The sequence below is a fragment of the Mesoplodon bidens genome (genome assembly GCF_964165515.1).
Source record: "Mesoplodon bidens genome assembly, chromosome: 17".
NCBI classification, from domain to species: domain Eukaryota; kingdom Metazoa; phylum Chordata; class Mammalia; order Artiodactyla; family Ziphiidae; genus Mesoplodon; species Mesoplodon bidens.
This window is the reverse complement of record NC_138174.1, coordinates 77,546,303-77,565,817: the sequence shown is the minus strand read 5'-3', so window position 1 is coordinate 77,565,817 and position 19,515 is coordinate 77,546,303. Positions and strand designations below refer to the sequence as shown.

The 19,515-nt window shown below is 43.4% G+C and overlaps 1 protein-coding gene across 2 annotated transcripts in view; it reads right to left on the bottom strand.

Annotated features, from left to right (window-relative positions):
• The window catches only part of CDC16 (cell division cycle 16), a 37,137-nt gene extending 18,705 nt beyond the window's left edge, over nucleotides 1-18,432 (bottom strand). The window contains exons 1-10 of one of the 2 annotated variants that reach the window (XM_081214848.1): nucleotides 18,265-18,432; nucleotides 16,960-17,014; nucleotides 16,762-16,859; nucleotides 7,068-7,106; nucleotides 6,662-6,802; nucleotides 4,127-4,286; nucleotides 3,084-3,175; nucleotides 2,227-2,360; nucleotides 1,319-1,398; nucleotides 204-253 (exon numbers count right to left, since the gene is read on the bottom strand). In XM_081214848.1, coding sequence (XP_081070974.1) covers nucleotides 204-253; nucleotides 1,319-1,398; nucleotides 2,227-2,360; nucleotides 3,084-3,175; nucleotides 4,127-4,286; nucleotides 6,662-6,802; nucleotides 7,068-7,106; nucleotides 16,762-16,859; nucleotides 16,960-17,014; nucleotides 18,265-18,312 — 897 coding nt within the window. In that variant the 5' untranslated portion in view covers nucleotides 18,313-18,432. Of the gene's footprint in view, nucleotides 1-203; nucleotides 254-1,318; nucleotides 1,399-2,226; nucleotides 2,361-3,083; nucleotides 3,176-4,112; nucleotides 4,287-6,661; nucleotides 6,803-7,067; nucleotides 7,107-16,761; nucleotides 16,860-16,959; nucleotides 17,015-18,264 lie in introns of both variants that reach the window. The other variant, XM_081214849.1, reaches the window with a different exon arrangement.
• Between the last annotated feature and the right edge of the window lie 1,083 nt (nucleotides 18,433-19,515).

Below are 19,515 nucleotides of genomic sequence, written 5' to 3'. Positions count from 1 at the left end.
AAATATACCTTCATGAATTGAAAACGCGAATGCTGCTTCTAATTATCATAAGCACTAGGAGATTCTGCTCCAACACCTTAAAATAAAACATTACTTGCTTGAATTTAAATTTAGCCTCTGTCTAAACACCTGTTAAGTATTTTCTTAAAGTTCAGGTAAGAAAAAAGACACTGTAAGGGAAAAAAAAGTTTATATTTACTTACAGGATTACTAGGATATAAATCCACCAATTTATGAGAAAGATAGAAAAGTTCTACATTAGAGAAAAAGAAAAAAAATAAAATTATTCACAACAAATGAACTTTAGATACGAGTTTCCCCCAGTCACAGCTCTTCACAATCATATAAATCTTGTTCTCGCAGCAGTGATTTCAAACTTTTCTTTCTTCCTGGATACAAAATCCATTTACCTAATGCCATATAGAAACTCCACGGAGCAGATACTACGGCTGTTTCACATACCCCCGCCTCCAATCCCTCACCCCACTCCAGGCAGTAAGTGGGTGCTGAGCGCTTATTGAGGGACTAGCAGCCTGGATGAGAGGCACACGACAAAGCCCTCCATGTGCTTAAGAGGCTATTTCAAGGGGCCTCGCCTGTCTTAAAGCCCAGGCTTCTTACTCCACGGGCCTAGTACAGACCGTCTTGACCACCCACAGCCAATCTGGCTGACCAAAGCCTCCCGCTTATGGAACCAGCAAGATGATGTGCTCCTGAGTAACACAAAGTCCCGGCATGTCACGACGACCTCTCCTAGGGCTCAACAGGCCAGGGCGGCTAGAGAGCCCGCACCTCCAGCAAACTTTCCGGAGGCGCGATGCTGCTGGTCCACAGGCCATGCCTGGAGCAGCAGGGGCCCAGAGCTGGGGGGCCTGGCTAGTCTTCCTCCTGACCAAGCTGACGAGTCAGTTTAGAAGATTTAAGGGCAAATACAGTCCAAACCCTGTAAATGTTTCTAGAATATGGCAAACGTGAGCAAAAAATCTGCCCCCTTCCAGTTTCTAAACAGTTACTAACTCCTGCCATACCAGCTTTCTTATGGATTTTACAAGAAAAAGGAAAAAGGCACACCCAATGCTCTAAAGCTAACATACCTTGGAGCACAAATTACATTTGAGAAAAGGAAGCAGGAATTAGGGATATAGAAACAGTGTGTTCTGCTGGGATAACAGAAGAGACTGCTGGTTACTTGGATAAGCATTTCTTCCCCCAGTTGTTAACCTGCAATCTGAATTATCCAGGATTTGTGAGACAGAATTTTCAGAGCTACAGAATACTTTTTGTCTTAAAAATTATTTTAATTTAAAAAACTTCTTACCATTTGCTTTATTCAGCTCCACAAGTGTCCCTATATGTACAGGTAAACAATTTGCATGGAAAGGATCTTTTTCCATTACTCTGAAAGTTAAAGAAACACACTACGTACATACGTACAAACAGTATGTAACAGCACTCACTGCAATTAGCTATGCTTATTCAAACAGTCATTACCACATTACATACAATACTGTGGGCTATAAAACATTTTTATTTTCTTAACTCCACTATCTTCAGACTTGTTCAGTTAAGGCAATGATTAGGTTTTAAATGATAGGGAAAATCCTAATTTATTTAGAAGCAATAAAAATAAACATCACCACATACATTTACTTTAAACTAACAGAACTGTACCACATAAAATAAGTGGTCTAATTATTTAGAAGGATCAAAAATAATATGAAATATTAAATGAATCCTAACTATCTGTCAATTAAAATTTTAGTGAATTCAAGGATTTTAAGCAACCCGAAAGATCCATTAAAAACAGTACATGTAAAGGACAAGTGTGAACTATGCACATGGAAAGACTGGTGCTGGGGGAGGAGGCTTGGCCAGTTAGTGAGCCTGACACCCAGTACCTATAGGATTTTATTAGCCTCTGCTTTAACAAAGAACGGACTTTATAAAACTATGTGCCAGAAGGTATTCTCAAACTTGCAAATTATCTCCTGAGAGGGACACGGATACTCCCGAGTTAAGAGAATAAAGCAACAAATGTGCAAACACCTGGGTCAGTAAACTGCTCTTTTGAGATGGCAGCCCCCGCCCCGTACTCTGCAAATGGAAAAGGCAGCTTAAATGATCATCCATCAGTCTGACGTTATTCAGAAAGCAGGTCCCACACATTTCTCATGTAAAATGGACTAAACTCTACGTTCCTGCACAAAAATAAGTGGATGTACTTACACAGAAGTCAGCTTGTAGCACATTTTAAAATCACAGTTATAATAATGTCTTTCAGCTAAAGACACGACCACATCCAGATTCTCCTGCAAACCATCTACAGACTCGGGGATGACAGTCTCACTGGGTTTATTATACTGAAACAGAGAAATGCAAACACGACTCAGTGTGCAGCACCGAATCAAAAGGCAGACTCAACCTGGCCCGGGTGTTTCAGGGTTTAACACTGACACCTGTGAGATGCTCGAAACTTTTCTAACTTCAGGTATCACCAGTACTCCTCTCAGCAAGTCTAATTCTCTTCTCAATTTTATCACAGAATTCCATGGTAGGAAGTATTTTACAAAATAGTAGTTCAGGAAGCATGAGGAAAAAAATCCTCATTTTCACACATCATTGGTTATCTGATAGTTCAATCTTTTAAAAGTATGAGTTGTTCCTGGGAGGAAGACAGATATTTTGGGAAGCTTTTTCAGGAATCACATCATATATTTTAATTTTTTTTTTTTTGCGGTACGCGGGCCTCTCACCGCTGTGGCCTCTCCCGCTGCAGAGCACAGGCTCCGGACACGCAGGCTCAGCGGCCATGGCTCACGGGCCCAGCCGCTCCGCGGCATGTGGGATCCTCCCAGACCGGGGCACGAACCCCCGTCCCCTGCATCGGCAGGCGGACTCTCAACCACTGCGCCACCAGGGAAGCCCGACATCATATATTTTAAATAATCTAAATCTGTTCTTGAAAATGTGCTGAACTGATAAAAATTAATTTCTAAATTCTTAACCTGTGAAAGAATAGAGGACAAATTTAATGAAATAAGATGCTTATACAAAGCAAATATTAACTTTGTGTTTTTACTTACCTTTTTCAATTTGTTCTCAAATAGAAAACGTAGCAATTCCTGTTCTTCAGTACAGAGCTTGCTAAGAGGTAGTGATTCAAGAAGTTCTTTTTCTAAAAAAATGTTGAGAAAAAAGGGACGTCCTCACAGTATTTATGGGGGAAAAAAATGAGCAATGAAAAATATTCTTCTATAGTTCTTGGTTTAAGTAAATTGAGCTCAAAAGAGGAAATAACAAGATAGAATGAACTGGAGAAAACTAAGACAGTGGTTCTAGACCCACGTAATAAGAATCACCTTGAGGGCTCTGCACGAACCTGCCAGGCAATTCTAGTCGTCACCAGACTTAAGAACCACCAAGCCACTTTCCCACCCTCAGCACTACGGACACTGTGGGGACAATTCTCTGCCGTGCTGGCTGTCCTACACACTGCAGGATGTTTGCAGGACCTCTGGCCTCAACCACCCACGCCCCACCCACCTGCAAGTTGTGACAATGAAACTCTCCCCAGACACCGCCAAATGTCCTCTAGGGGGCAAAATCACCCTGGTTGAGAACCACGCATTAGGCTAAAATGTCTGAATGCCATTAATACCACATCTCCGCTTTCGCTGCTTCTCTTGTTTATCCACCTCACACCATTGGCAACATACTAGGTCAATGGTTCTCAGCCCTTGACAGACCTCAGGATCATGTGGGAGCTGTAAACCATCTGATGCCAGGGCCCCACCACCAGATTCTGATTCGACTGGTCTGGAGTTAGGACCTGCACAATGATGGGGGTTTAAAGTGCAGCCATGTTGTAAATCACTGAATCAGATCCTGAATTCCTTACAACTTTAAATCACTCATCACATCACAATCCCTGAAGATTCTGACTGCAGGAAGCACCGCACAATATTGTATTTTGCAACGTGCTTCATGTTTGAAGATGTGAAGGAAGTTAATAGGTTTATTTAAACCTGTACATAATAGCCCTGCTCTTGGTTCTATAGATTTCAGGAAAAAAAAAATCCAAACAGTATTAATTGTGCTAAACATAAAAACACCTGGGTTTCCAAACCTTCTTGGGCTGTCAACATGTGGTGTGACGTTAAAAGATCGAATGCTTCAAAGCAGTAGACGTCAAGCTTCAAAGCTTCTTTATAGCTGTAAGTAGCGAGGGTTCGGTTATCTAGAGCGTCATAGATTTTTCCTCGTAAAAGACAAATAGAACTCTTGATCTGTTGGAAAAACGATGAGTGACATACTAAGTCAGCACTACTGAAATTAATTTTTTATCAAAAATCATATATTGTCTGAAGGCTAACGCTTCTTTTTTTTTTTACATCTAAAAGGATGTGCTCCACCCAATTTCAGACACAATATAAATTAATAGAAACATAAAAGCAGAGTAAAACTTCTCTCATCTATCTTCCTTAGGCTCTCCTCACTTCAACAAACCTTTATAACTAGCTTACACGTTACTGCTACTTTGTTCATTACTTGTTCTGTCTCAAACAGGGTGATGATTTACAGACAGCATACAGAGCATACGTATATTAAATCAAACATGAAGACCGTTTGATAGGTGGATCTCAATGAACGAACCTTAGTAAATATTAGAAAACCGGCAGCAATGCAGCACAGGGGTTAGGAGCGTGACCTTTGGGAACTGGACAGCCCTGAGCTCAAATCCCAGCTGTGACGCTTACGAGTGACCCTGGACAATGCTCTAACCTCTCGTGACTCCGTTTCCTCCCCTCATCTAACTCATAGGCTCTGTAAGGAGCAGAGGTGGTACCATCTGTAGCCACAGCACACGGTAAGCTGCTCACACAGCAGCAACCTCACTACTACCATTAACAGGAGGATGCAGAAATCTGATTATGTTCCAGATTCTGAACCTCAAAAAACAAATAAGTGAGCTTAAAGATGGTCCAGACATGCAGCTAAAGTTGGTAATGGGGACTTCCCTGGTGGCACAGTGGTTAAGAATCCGCCTGCCAATGCAGGGGACACGGGTTCGAGCCCTGGTCCAGGAAGGTCCCACATGCCACGGAGCAAACTAAGCCCATGCGCCACAACTACTGAGCCTGTGCTCAAGAGCCCGAGAGCCACAACTACTGAAACCCTCGTGCCTAGAGCCCATGCTCCGCAACAAGAGAAGCCACCGCAATGAGAAGCCCGTGCACCGCAACCAAGTGTAGCCCCCGCTCGCCGCAACTAGAGAAAGCCTGCGCACAACAACAAAGACCCAGCGCAGCCAAAAATAAACAAACAATAAATAAAAATTGCCGTCTCTCAAACCACTAAAAAAACAAATAAATAAAATTGGTAATGGGATTCATCATAATATCACAATTCAAAAGTAGTAGAGGACATTATGAGAGAATCTTAGACCTATGCAGTATCCTATGAGTTATTAAGAAAAAGTAGGGCTTCCCAGGTGGCGCAGTGGTTGAGAGTCCGCCTGCCGATGCAGGGGACACGGGTTCGTGCCCCAGTCTGGGAGGATCCCACATGCCGCGGAGCGGCTGGGCCCGTGAGCCATGGCCGCTAAGCCTGCGCATCCGGAGCCTGTGCTCCGCGACGGGAGAGGCCACAACAGTGAGAGGCCCACATACCGCAAAAAAAAAAAAAAAAAAAAAGAAAAAGTAAACTCATAAAATAAATAATGCATTACAAATAAATCATGCATTTCTTAGCAGTTAATGGATAAGAGGTCCAAGAATAATGATAATCCTCAACTCCCTCATAAATGTATTTCTTCACAAAAAAATGTGCTTCTTAAAAAGAAAAATAACCTAAGAATGTACAGTATTCCCACCTTCTTGAGATGAACAGTAGAGTAACCAAGTTCCTTCATAGACATGTTATAAAGAACAACTGGGAAATGGGGGATTGGTGGGTAACAGCTAAAGGGTACAGGGTTTCTCGCTGAAGTAAAAAAAAAAAAAAAAATGTTTTCAAACTGACTGTGGTAACAGTTGTACAGCTCAACGAATATATTAAAAACTGAGGTACTATGCACTTCAAATGCATGAATTGCATGCTATGTGAATTACATCTCAAGAAAGCTGTTAAAAAAAAGACTTAACAGTCCAGATTAGTAATCTGACCGTGGATGTTATTTATCATGTTACATTCTATCAGTATAATCTCTGCCAGCAAGGAATTTGCAATTTTATGCAGGTATGAAGTATATAAACTGAAATACACAAAATAACATAAACAGTAACACCACACCACTCCCTGCAAAGAAACAGTCTAAGGTAATCAAGGTTTCTTTGGGGTAAGTACAAAACACTGTTGAAATACAGTAAGAAGGGAAAATATGATTCCACCTGTGGGGAGGAGTTTAAGGTATCAAATGTAAGAAGAAAGAGCTTAAGTCTGCCTATTTCCGATTCAAGCATCTTAGGACACAATTACAACTTCTAACTGAGGGCTCAGAAATGTCTCAGAATCTTCCTGGGTTGGGAAAATTAAGTAAGTTGGCAATCAAACTATTTTAACATGATTGTACTCAAGTAAAAGAAGGTGATTTACATTTGCCCTATCATGTGGGCAATTCTTACTGATGTTACGGAAGCATGGCTTTTACAGTGTTACTTACTGAGGACTGTGACATTTCCCAGTCACTGGAGGGGTCTTTCAAGCTACTTTCATCCTTCGAGCATTTCCCAAACAGTCTTTTGTTGATCGGCTCCTCCATATCAAGAATATCGAGAGCCTGCTGATGTTCTTTTGCAGCAAACTGTGTAGAAAACAGAAACAGCGTTTGTCAACCATGACTTCTGATGCTAGGTACACACATGATCACAGTAGATTTTAAAAGGGTAATAAATATTATACCCACTCATTACTTAAATTTAAAATGTCTAAAGTAGAATTTTCTTCATGCATATGAGCTTTTAGTAAATGGAGAGTCAGTATTTTGAATTCTCACACTCATGGGAAGGATGTGTAACATTCACAACATTAAACGTTTATCGAATAAAACAAACTGAGAGCACACTTACATGGCATCTAGCTGCAAGGTAGCGACACGCTTCATACAACTAGGAAAGAAATCAATCTATTAAAAAAGTGATCCAGATAATATGCATCTTCAATCAAAAAGAAAACTATAACCATGAAGTGAAGAAAGTCATTTTCATAATTCCTCTTTTACTCTCGCAGAGGAAAAAAACAGCCTTTTTAACCCATATTCATCATCAACCTACTGTTTACCAGTCACCAAGGATTCAAAAAGGAATAGGGACCTGACCTCAAGGAGGTTGTGGCAGGGGAGACATAAACACAGCACAGTTTCTTTCATAAACTATGAAAGAATCGCATAAAAAATACTAACCAGTTGAATAAGAAAACATCTCCAGGGGAGAGGGTAACTTAGGAGTTGGTCAGCATTCCAGCACTGAGTCTGAATAACTGTCACACATCTAAGGAACTGCAAGCAGTCAGCATGACTGGATACACATTCCATGCACTGATGGTGGTGGTGGGTCAGACACAGACTGGAGAGAAATCAAGAAGCACCTGGGGGAGAAGCACTGGTTTGAGAAAAGCATGGGTCGCAAGTACACATTGGGACCCTGCCATTAATGGAGGGGAAAAGCGGGGAGACGCCAGCAGATTCCATCCTGTAAGCTGGTAGGAAGCCTGAAGGCTTGATGGGATTCCAGTGTGATAGGAGGCAAGGACATGCTTCAGGACCCCGGAGGAAGATGGCGGAAGAGTAAGACGCGGAGATCACCTTCCTCCCCACAGATACATCAGAAATTCATCTACACGTGGAACAACTCCTACAGAACACCTACTGAACGCTGACAGAAGACCTCAGACCCCCCAAAAGGCAAGAAGCTCCCCACATACCTGGGTAGGGCAAAAGAAAAAAAGAATAAACAGAGACAATAGGATAGGGACGGGACCTGCACCAGTGGGAGGGAGCCGTGAAGGGGGGAAGGTTTCTACACACTACAAGCCCCTTCGCGGGCGGAGACTGCAGGTGGCGGAGGGGGAAAGCTTCGGAGTAGCGGAGGAGAGCACAGCAACAGGGGTGCGGAGGGCAAAGCGGAGAGATTCTGGCACAGAGGAGCGGTGCCCTCAGGCACACACCAGCCCGAGAGGCTTGTCTGCTCGGCCGCCGTGGCGGGCGGGGCTGGGAGCTGAGGCTCGGGTATCGGCTTTCAGTCGGAGCGCAGGGAGAGGACTGGGGCTGGCGGCAGGAAGAGAGCCTGAAGGAGTTAGTGCACCACGGCTAGCCCGGAGGGAGTCCGGGGAAAGGGTCTGGAGCTGCTGAAGAGGCAAGAGACTTTTTTCCCTTTTGTTTCCTGGTGCGCGAGGAGAGGGCATTAAGAGGGCTGCTTGGGGAAGCGCCGGTGACAGGCACGAGCCGCGGGTAAGGCACGGACCTCGGAGACGGGCGTGGGCCGCCGCCGCCGCCGCCGCCCGCCCGCCGCGGCCCGCCGCCGCCGCCGCCGCCGCGGGGCCTGTGTGCGAGCGCGGGTCACTGTCCGCCCCGCCTTCCGGGGGGCCTGTGCACCCCGCCACTGCTGGGGTCCCCGAGACCCGGGGACGGCTTTCCCGGGAAAGCGCACGGAGCGCCACGGGCTGCTGCAACGTCACGCCGGCCTCTGCCGCCGCAGGCCCGCCCCACACTGCGCGCCCCTCCCTCCCCTCTGCCTGAGTGAGCCAGAGCCCCCGAATCAGCGGCTCCTTTAAACCCGTCCTGTCTGAGCGAAGAACGGACGCCCTCCGGCGACCTACGCGCAGAGGCGGGGCCAGGTCCAAGGCTGAGACCCGGGAGCTGTGAGAGCAGAGGCAGGGAAATCTCTCTGTGCAGCCTCGGAGGCAGCGGATTAAAGCTCCACGGTCCATTTGATGTGCCCTGCGTCTGTGGAGTGCATGAATGGACAGCGAATCATCCCAAATTGAGGAAGTGGACTTTGAGGACAAGATTTAAGACTTTCCCCCCTTTTCCTCTTTTTACAACGAATTATTCCAAATTAAGGAGGTGGACTTAGAGAGCAAGATTTCAGACTTCTCGCCCTTTTCCTCTTTTTACAACGAATTATCCCAAATTGAGGAGGTGGACTTGGAGAGCAAGATTTTTGATTTTTCCCCCTGCTCTCTTTTTGTGAATGTGTATGTGTAATCTTCTGTGTAAGATTCTCTCTGTATAGCTTTGCTTCCACCATATGTCTCAGGGTTCTATCGGTCCGGTTTTTTTTTTTTTTTTTCAATAATTACTTTCTAATTTTAATAACGCTACTATATTTCATACTTTATTCTATTTTACTTTACCTGCTCTTTCTTTTTTTCCTACTCTCCCTTCCTCCCTCCCTCCCTCCGCTCCTCCTTTCCTTCTTTCTTTTTCTTTCCTCCCTCCCACCCTTCTTCTTTCCACTTTCTTTTTCTTTCCTTCCTCCCTCCCTCCTGTCTTTCTTCCTTTCCTTTCTCCCTCCCTCCCTCCTTTCTTTCCATCCTTCCTCCCTCCCTCCCTCCCTCCTTTCTTTCTTCCTTCCTTCCTTCCTTCCTTTCTTCCCTTCTTCCTTTCTTTCCCTCTCTCTTTCTTTCTTCTACTAATTCTTTCTTTCTACTTTTTCTCCCTGTTACTCTGAGCCGGGTGGATGAAAGGCTCTTGGTGCTGCAGCCAGGAGCCAGTGCTGTGCCTCTGAAGTGGGAGAGCCAACTTCAGGACACGGGTCCACAACAGACCTCCCAGCTCCACATAATATCAAGCAGCGAAAATCTCCCAGAGATCTCCATCCCAACACCAGCACCCAGCTTCAGTCAACGACCAGCAAGCTACAGTGCAGGTCACCCTATGCCAAGCAACTAGCAAGGCAGGAACACAACCCCACCCATTAGCAGAGAGGCTACCTAAAAACATAATAAGGCCATAGGCACCCCAAAACACACCACCAGACGTGGACCTGTCCACCAGAAAGACAAGATCGAGCCTCAACCACCAGAGCACAGGAATTAGTCCCCCCCACCAGGAAGCCTACCCAACCTACTGAAACAACCTTAGCCACTGGGGTCAGACACCAAAAACAACGGGAACTACGAATCTGCAGCCGGCAAAAAGGAGACCCCAAACACAGTAACATAAGCAAAATGAGAAGGCAGAAAAACACACAGCAGGTGAAGGAGCAAGATAAACACCTACCAGACCTAACAAATGAAGAGGTAATAGGCAGTCTACCTGAAAAAGAATTCAGAATAATGATAGTAAAGCTGATCCAAGATTCTATTTCCATGATCCATAATCTTGGAAATAGAATAGACAACATGCAAGAAACAGTTAACAAGGACCTAGAAGAACTAAAGATGAATCAAGCATCGATTAAAAACACAATAAATGAAATGAAAAATACTCTAGATGGGATCAATAGCAGAATAACTGAGGCAGAAGAACGGATAAGTGAGGTGGAAGATAAAATAGTGGAAATAACTGATGCAGAGCAAAATAAAGAAAAAAGAATGAAAAGAACAGAGGAGAGTCTCAGAGATCTCTGGGACAACATTAAACGCACCAACATTCGAATTATAGGGGTTCCAGAAGAAGAAGAGAAAAAGAAAGGGACTGAGAAAATATTTGAAGAGATTATAGTTGAAAACTTCCCTAATTTGGGAAAGGAAATAGTTAATCAAGTCCAGGAGGCACAGAGAGTCCCATACAGAATAAATCCAAGGAGAAATACACCAAGACACATATTAATCAAACTGTCAAAAATTAAACACAAAGAAATCATATTAAAAGCAGCAAGGCAAAAACAACAAATAACACACAAGGGAATCCCCATAAGGTTAACAGCTGATCTCTCAGCAGAAACCCTACAAGCCAGAAGGGAGTGGCAGGACATAATTAAAGTGATGAAGGAGAGAAACCTGCAACCTAGATTACTCTACCCAGCAAGGATCTCATTCAGATTTGATGGAGAAATTAAAACCTTTACAGACAAGCAAAAGCTGAGAGAGTTCAGCACCACCAAACCAGCTTTACAACAAATGCTAAAGGAACTTCTCTAGGCAAGAAACACAACAGAAGGAATATACCTACAATAACGAACCCAAAGCAATTAAGGAAATGGGAATAGGAACATACATATCAATAATTACCTTAAATGTAAATGGACTAAATGCTCCCACCAAAAGACACAGAGTGGCTGAATGGATACAAAAACAAGACCCATATATATGCTGTCTACAAGAGACCCACTTCAGACCTAGAGACACATACAGATTGAAAGTAAAGGGATGGAAAAAGATATTCCATGCAAATGGAAATCAAAAGAAAGCTGGAGTAGCAATTCTTATATCAGACAAAATAGACTTTAAAATAAAGACTATTAGAAGAGACAAGGAAGGACACTACATAACGATAAAGGGATCGATCCAAGAAGAAGATATAACAATTGTAAATATTTATGCACCCAACATAGGAGCACCTCAATACATAAGGCAAATACTAACAGCCATAAAAGGGGAAATCGACAGTAACACACTCATAGTAGGGGACTTTAACACCCCACTTTCACCAATGGACAGATCATCCAAAATGAAAATAAATAAGGAAACACAAGCTTTAAATGATACATTAAACGAGATGGACTTAGTTGATATTTATAGGACATTCCATCCAAAAACAACAGAATACACATTTTTCTCAAGTGCTCATGGAACATTCTCCAGGATAGATCATATCTTGGGTCACAAATCAAGCCTCGGTAATTTTAAGAAAATTGAAATTGTATCAAGTATCTTCTCCGACCACAATGCTATGAGACTAGACATCAATTACAGGAAAAGATGTGTAAAAAATACAAACACATGGAGGCTAAACAATACACTACTCAATAACGAAGTGATCACTGAAGAAATCAAAGAGGAAATTAAAAAATACCTAGAAACAAATGACAATGGAGACACGACGACCCAAAACCTATGGGACGCAGCAAAAGCAGTTCTAAGGGGGAAGTTTATAGCAATACAATCCCACCTTAAGAAACAGGAAGCATTTCGAGTAAACAACCTGACCCTGCACCTAAAGCAATTAGAGAAAGAAGAACAAAAATACCCCAAAGCTAGCAGAAGGAAAGAAATCATAAAGATCAGATCAGAAATAAATGAAAAAGAAATGAAGGAAACGATAGCAAAGATCAACCAAACTAAAAGCTGGTTCTTTGAGAAGATAAACAAAATTGACAAACCATTAGCCAGACTCATCAAGAAAAAAAGGGAGAAGACTCAAATCAATAGAATTAGAAATGAAAAAGGAGAAGTAACAACTGACACTGCAGAAATACAAAAGATTATGAGAGATTACTATAAGCAACTCTATTCCAATAAAATGGACAACCTGGAAGAAATGGACACATTCTTAGAAATGCACAACCTGCCAAGACTGACTCAGGAAGAAATAGAAAATATGAATAGACCAATCACAAGCACTGAAATTGAAACTGTGATTAAAAATCTTCCATCAAACAAAAGCCCAGGACCAGATGGCTTCACAGGTGAATTCTATCAAACATTTAGAGAAGAGCTAACACCTATCCTTCTCAAACTCTTCCAAAATATAGCAGAGGGAGGAACACTCCCAAACTCATTCTACGAGGCCGACATCACCTTGATACCAAAACCAGGCAAGGATGTCACAAAGAAAGAAAACTACAGGCCAATATCACTGATGAACATAGATGCAAAAATCCTCAACAAAATACTAGCAAACAGAATCCAAGAGCACATTAAAAGGATCATACACCATGATCAAGTGGGGTTTATCCCAGGAATGCAAGGATTCTTCAATATACGCAAATCAATCAATGTAATACACCATATTAACAAGTTGAAGGAGAAAAACCATATGATCATCTCAATAGATGCAGAGAAAGCTTTCGACAAAATTCAACACCCATTTATGATAAAAACCCTGCAGAAAGTAGGTATAGAGGGATCTTTCCTCAACATAATAAAGGCCATATATGACAAACCCACAGCCAACATTGTCCTCAATGGTGAAAAACTGAAACCATTTCCACTAAGATCAGGAACAAGACAAGGCTGCCCACTCTCACCACTCTTATTCAACATAGTTTTGGAAGTTTTAGCCACAGCAATCAGAGAAGAAAAGGAAATAAAAGGAATCCAAATTGGAAAAGAAGAAGTAAAGCTGTCACTGTTTGCAGATGACATGATACTATACATAGAGAATCCTAAAGATGCTACCGAAAAACTACTAGAGCTAATCAATGAATTTGGTAAAGTAGCAGGATATAAAATTAATGTACAGAAATCTCTGGCATTCCTATACACTAATGATGAAAAATCTGAAAATGAAATCAAGAAAACACTCCCATTTACCATCGCAACAAAAAGAATAAAATATCTAGGAATAAACCTACCTAAGGAGACAAAAGACCTGTATGCAGAAAACTATAAGACACTGATGAAAGAAATTAAAGATGATACAAATAGATGGAGAGATATACCATGCTCCTGGATTGGAAGAATCAATATTGTGAAAATGACTCTACTACCCAAAGCAATCTACAGATTCAATGCAATCCCTATCAAACTACCAATGGCATTTTTCACAGAACTAGAACAAAAAATTTCAAAATTTGTTTGGAAAAACAAAAGGCCCCGAATAGCTAAAGCAATCTTGAGAACGAAAAACGGAGCTGGAGGAATCAGGCTCCCTGACTTCAGACTATACTACAAAGCTACAGTAATTAAGACAGTCTGGTACTGGCATAAAAACAGAAAGATAGATCAGTGGATCAGGATAGAAAGCCCAGAGATAAACCCACGCACATATGGCCAACTTATCTTTGATAAAGGAGGCAGGAATGTACAGTGGAGAAAGGACAGCCTCTTCAATAAGTGGTGCTGGGAAAACTGGACAGGGACATGTAAAAGTTTGAGATTAGATCATTCCCTAGCACCATACACAAAAATAAGCTCAAAATGGATTAAAGACTTAAATGTAAGGCCAGAAACTATCAAACTCTTAGAGGAAAACATAGGTAGAACACTCTATGACATAAATCACAGCAAGATCCTTTTGGACCCACCTCCTAGAGAAATGGAAATAAAAACAAAGATAAACAAATGGGACCTAATGAAACTTCAAAGCTTTTGCACAGCAAAGGAAACCATAAAGAAGACCAAAAGACAACCCTCAGAATGGGAGAAAATATTTGCAAATGAAGCAACTGACAAAGGATTAATCTCCAAAATTTATAAACAGCTCATGCAGCTCAATAGCAAAAAAACAGACAACCCAATCCAAAAATGGGCAGAAGACTTAAATAGGCATTTCTCCAAAGAAGATATACAGACTGCCAACAAACACATGAAAGAATGCTCAACATCATTAATCATTAGAGAAATGCAAATCAAAACTACAATGAGATATCATCTCACACCAGTCAGAATGGCCATCATCAAGGAATCTAGAAACAATAAGTGCTGGAGAGGGTGTGGAGAAAAGGGAACACTCTTGCACTGCTGGTGGGAATGTGAATTGGTACAGCCACTATGGAGAACGGTATGGAGGTTCCTTAAAAAACTACAAATAGAACTACCATATGACCCAGCAATCCCACTACTGGGCATATACCCTGAGAAAACCATAATTCCAAAAGAGACATGTACCAAAATGTTCATTGCAGCTCTATTCACAATAGCCCGGAGCTGGAAACAACCTAAGTGTCCATCATCGGATGAATGGATAAAGAAGATGTGGCACATATATACAATGGAATATTACTCAGCCATAAAAAGAAACGAAACTGAGCTATTTGTAATGAGGTGGATAGACCTAGAGTCTGTCATACAGAGTGAAGTTAGTCAGAAAGAGAAAGACAAATACCGTATGCTAACACATATATACGGAATTTAAAAAAAAAATGTCATGAAGAACCTAGGGGCAAAACGAGAATAAAGACACAGACCTACTTGAGAATGGACTTGAGGATATGGGGAGGGGGAAGGGTAAGCTGTGACAAAGCGAAAGAGAGGCATGGACATATATACACTACCAAACGTAAGGTAGATAGATAGTGGGAAGCAGCCGCAGAGCACAGGGAGATCAGCTCGGTGCTTTGTGACCGCCTGGAGGGGTGGGATGGGAAGGGTGGGAGGGAGGGAGATGCATGAGGGAAGGGATGTGGGAACAGATGTATATGTATGACTGATTCACTTTGTTATAAAGCAGAAACTAATTAAAAAAAAAAAAAAAGAGAAATCTAGAAACAATAAATGCTGGAGAGGGTGTGGAGAAAAGGGAACACTCTTGCACTGCTGGTGGGAATGTGAATTGGTACAGCCACTATGGAGAACGGTATGGAGGTTCCTTAAAAAACTACAAATAGAACTACCATATGACCCAGCAATCCCACTACTGGGCATATACCCTGAGAAAACCATAATTCAAAAAGAGACATGTACCAAAATGTTCATTGCAGCTCTATTCACAATAGCCCGGAGCTGGAAACAACCTAAGTGTCCATCATCGGATGAATGGATAAAGAAGATGTGGCACATATATACAATGGAATATTACTCAGCCATAAAAAGAAACGAAACTGAGCTATTTGTAATGAGGTGGATAGACCTAGAGTCTGTCATACAGAGTGAAGTTAGTCAGAAAGAGAAAGACAAATACCGTATGCTAACACATATATACGGAATTAAAAAAAAAAATGTCATGAAGAACCTAGGGGCAAAACGGGAATGAAGACGCAGACCTACTTGAGAATGGACTTGAGGATATGGGGAGGGGGAAGGGTGGGCTGTGACAAGGCGAAAGAGAGGCATGGACGTGTATACACTACCAAACGTCAGGTAGATAGATAGTGGGAAGCAGCCGCAGAGCACAGGGAGATCAGCTCGGTGCTTTGTGACCGCCTGGAGGGGTGGGATGGGGAGGGTGGGAGGGAGGGAGATGCATGAGGGAAGGGATGTGGGAACAGATGTATATGTATGACTGATTCACTTTGTTATAAAGCAGAAACTAATTAAAAAAATGAATAAATAAACTTAAAAAAAAAAAAAAAAAAAAAAAAAGAAGCACCTGGGGTGCCTATGAATGCATCTGACTTTACCCTGTAGGCAATAGGAAATCACTGAGTTACACTGGAGTGATGTGATCAGATCTGTTTCAGGAAGACCACCCTTTGACAGTTTAGAAGATGAACTGGAGACAAGGAAGGTGGGGTGTGGGAAAGATGTTACTGGAGGAAAGAGAAAGGAGAGAGGCTAAAACAACAAAACAGACAAATTACAGGCCTGACATGTATGAATGGTAATGAGATAGAAAGGACTATCCATACTTTCAGAGCTATTTAGGAAACAGAATTTTCAAAACTTAGTGATTAGATGGGGGGTGGGGGGAGGGAAAAACAAAGTGGCCGAGATTAGGAATAAGAAATTTTCTCTTGGACTTCCCTGGTGGTCCAGTGGTTAAGACTCTGCACTTCTAATGCAGGGGGTGCGGGTTCGATCCCTGGTCAGGGAACTAAGATCCCTTATGCCGCGTGGCGCGGCCAAAGGAGAAAAAAAAACGTACACAAGAAATTTTCTCTTTACATTTAATATGAAAAATTGAATCCTTAAAAATATTTTGACATAAAAAGAACATATACCTAAAATACTAATCTAATAACATTTTTAAAAAGCTTTAAGGTTCATACAATCACTTACTTTGTCCAGTTTTCGTGACCGAAGTGCATGAGCTGCTCTATGATACTGGGCTGTCAGGTAAAGACACTGAGCCAACCAGTAAACGTCCTGGGGTTCCTCTGGCGGGAAAATTACATAAATGGTCAGAGGTGCAAGGTAGAGTAGAAAGTTTTTTAAGGATAGAGAAATCAGAAAAAAAAATGAGAATCTGCCACTTACCATGAGAGAGTGAGGCTACTTTATCTGCCCAAAATAGAGCGCTCTGATACTGTTGCTGTATCCAAAAACAAACAAACGAAAAGTGGTAATTGCCCTGTTACTTCAATCGTTTTACACAGATAGATATTATTAGAATGCTATATAATAAATCCACATCTCAGTACAATAGTTTTTTACATGTAGTAAAGGGTCTATCAATCATCTCTCTATCTTATATCTCAGGTTGGTGAGTTTTAGTTCAATGGTGCAATAAAAATATCATTGGAAGACCTTTGATATATACAGTTGAAGAAGGTAGTTTTTTTTAACTTATACATTGCAAAATTATATCAGCAGGTATCTAAAGAAGTAGATAACTTAAGTGATCATTTTGCAACATCTAGCCATTAGTAAGGTTCTCAGTCTTTGCCTCAGTCCTCCTGGATACAAACCAGCAACTCCGCTGCCAGTCAGTTTGGGAGGAGGAATGCTTCTGGGACGGTTACAAATCTGCTCAATGTTAGTGCCTGGAGGGTGGAACCAGGCCTGTCTCCTTCCTTACTGCATCCCCAGAGCCAGAGAAAAAATGCGCAGGAAGCATTTATTCAATTCAGCTGACTTATGGCAAACCAAAATACAGCCCTTCAGCGTGCTGCCAAACATTCAGCTGCTACATTGCACATCGAACAGTTCACCGTGAACACGCTTTTCTCTCCCCTTCTTGGTTTCCAATTTATTGGGAGAGCATACATTTTACAAAAACTAAGTGACATCGCAGATTAAACTGATGCTGCTGATTCTGGAAACATTTCTTTCCCTTAAACACTGTTTGCTGTTCATTCAAGGGGAGTACAGGGAATGAAAGTGTAGTTGACAGGAACTTTTTAAAGTACTGATTTTGGGACTACAGATTTGTTTTTATCTTTATTCAGTTACATTCGGCCAAATAAGAAGGACAACTAAACTTTCCAAAAATTTTCTATTAGCTAGCTAAATGCAAAGGCCACCCCGCAACTTTCATCCTAAGATAATCCTTCAACTTCCACTTAGCACGAAGTATGTGCTGAGCACCTCTGTGTCCGGGGTGGGCCGGCTGCGGAGCGGGGCGTGAACTCGTGTAAGGCTCGCCGCGCGCGTTAGTGGCTTCACGCTCAGCGTTCCTCAGCCTCCCGGCTGCAGAGGGCGGGGGGCTCGACCCCTCCCTTCGGGGGCTCTACCCCGAACCAAAGCCCAGGCCCTTAGGACCGCGCGCCGCCAAGACCCCGACAGCAGCCGCCCTGCTGCCTGCCGAGCCCCGGCCCGCGCTCCCCGGATAGGGCCGCCCACCTGGTCCAGGTACTGCCGGACGCGCTTCCGCAGCCGCTCCAGGTTCATGGCTGCGTGGCCGGGGTCCGGCGCGTACCCTCCCTCCTGCTGCCAGCCGGGCAGTCCCAGCCCCCGCGCCGGCGCCGCGCCCCAAGCCCGGGACCGACCCCACCCGGCCGCGCGCGCTGCCCGGAACCTTCCGCTCCCGGCCCCGCCCCGCCCCGGAAGTCCGCCGCAAAGGCGTCCCTCCTGGCGACGGAAACGGGCTTCGTGCCGTTAGTGCCGAGGCTCTCTCTTGGCCCTTAGGTGGCCGGGGTTCTCGTGCGGCCGTGGACGCCTTTCCTCTGCAACTCAAGCTGCCGCGGACGCGCAGCCAATGACGTGTCCGTGCGCGATTCGCTGATTAGCTCGTTCGGAGGCGGGAGCTTGGCAGCTACGACCCCGCGGGTTCCGTGGTTCCAAGTGTGACTCGTATTTCCCGTGTAAAAACGGCGGTAACCACCTCAAAGGCTGGTTCTGCGGACCGGTGAGTGCACACGCCGTCCCGGCACGTGATGTAGAAGTTCTGCCTGTGGTCACCATGGCCAAGTGTCCCTTTCAGATTGTCTTTTTTTGTGTGTGCGGTATGTGGGCCTCTCACTGTTGTGGCCTCTCCCGTTGCGGAGCACAGGCTCCGGACGCGCAGGCTCAGCGGCCATGGCTCACGGGCCCAGTCGCTCCGCGGCATGTGGGATCTTCCCGGACCGGGGCACGAACCCGTGTCCCCTGCATCGGCAGGCGGACTCTCAACCACTGCGCCACCAGGGAAGCCATCAGATTGTCTTTTGGAAAAACCCAAAAGCTCATTCCTCAACCTCAGGTAGAGGAACCTGTGATATAAAGCAGAAACTAACACACCATTGTAAAGCAATTATACTCCAATAAAGATGTTAAAAAAAAAAGAAGTAAGAACCGGAAAAGCGGGTCTATTAAGACCTTGGATCCATACAGTGGAATATTATTCAGCAGCAACAGTGAATGAGCTGTTGACACATGTATGAACCTTATGCTGAGTGAGAGAGGCCAACCGCAAAGGACCTCACGTTGTATGATTCCGTTGACAGATTCTCTCATTGACCAAAGTCTGCCCAGGCTCCCCGAACTTTTTTCAGCTAGGCCTGGCTTTTGGACTTCCATGTTCCTTTCTGCATTGTCCAATTTTTGCAAGAATTCTGATGTCAGTTTAGCCAGAATCCCCCACCCTGTACCTTCCTCATCCACTACAATCTCATA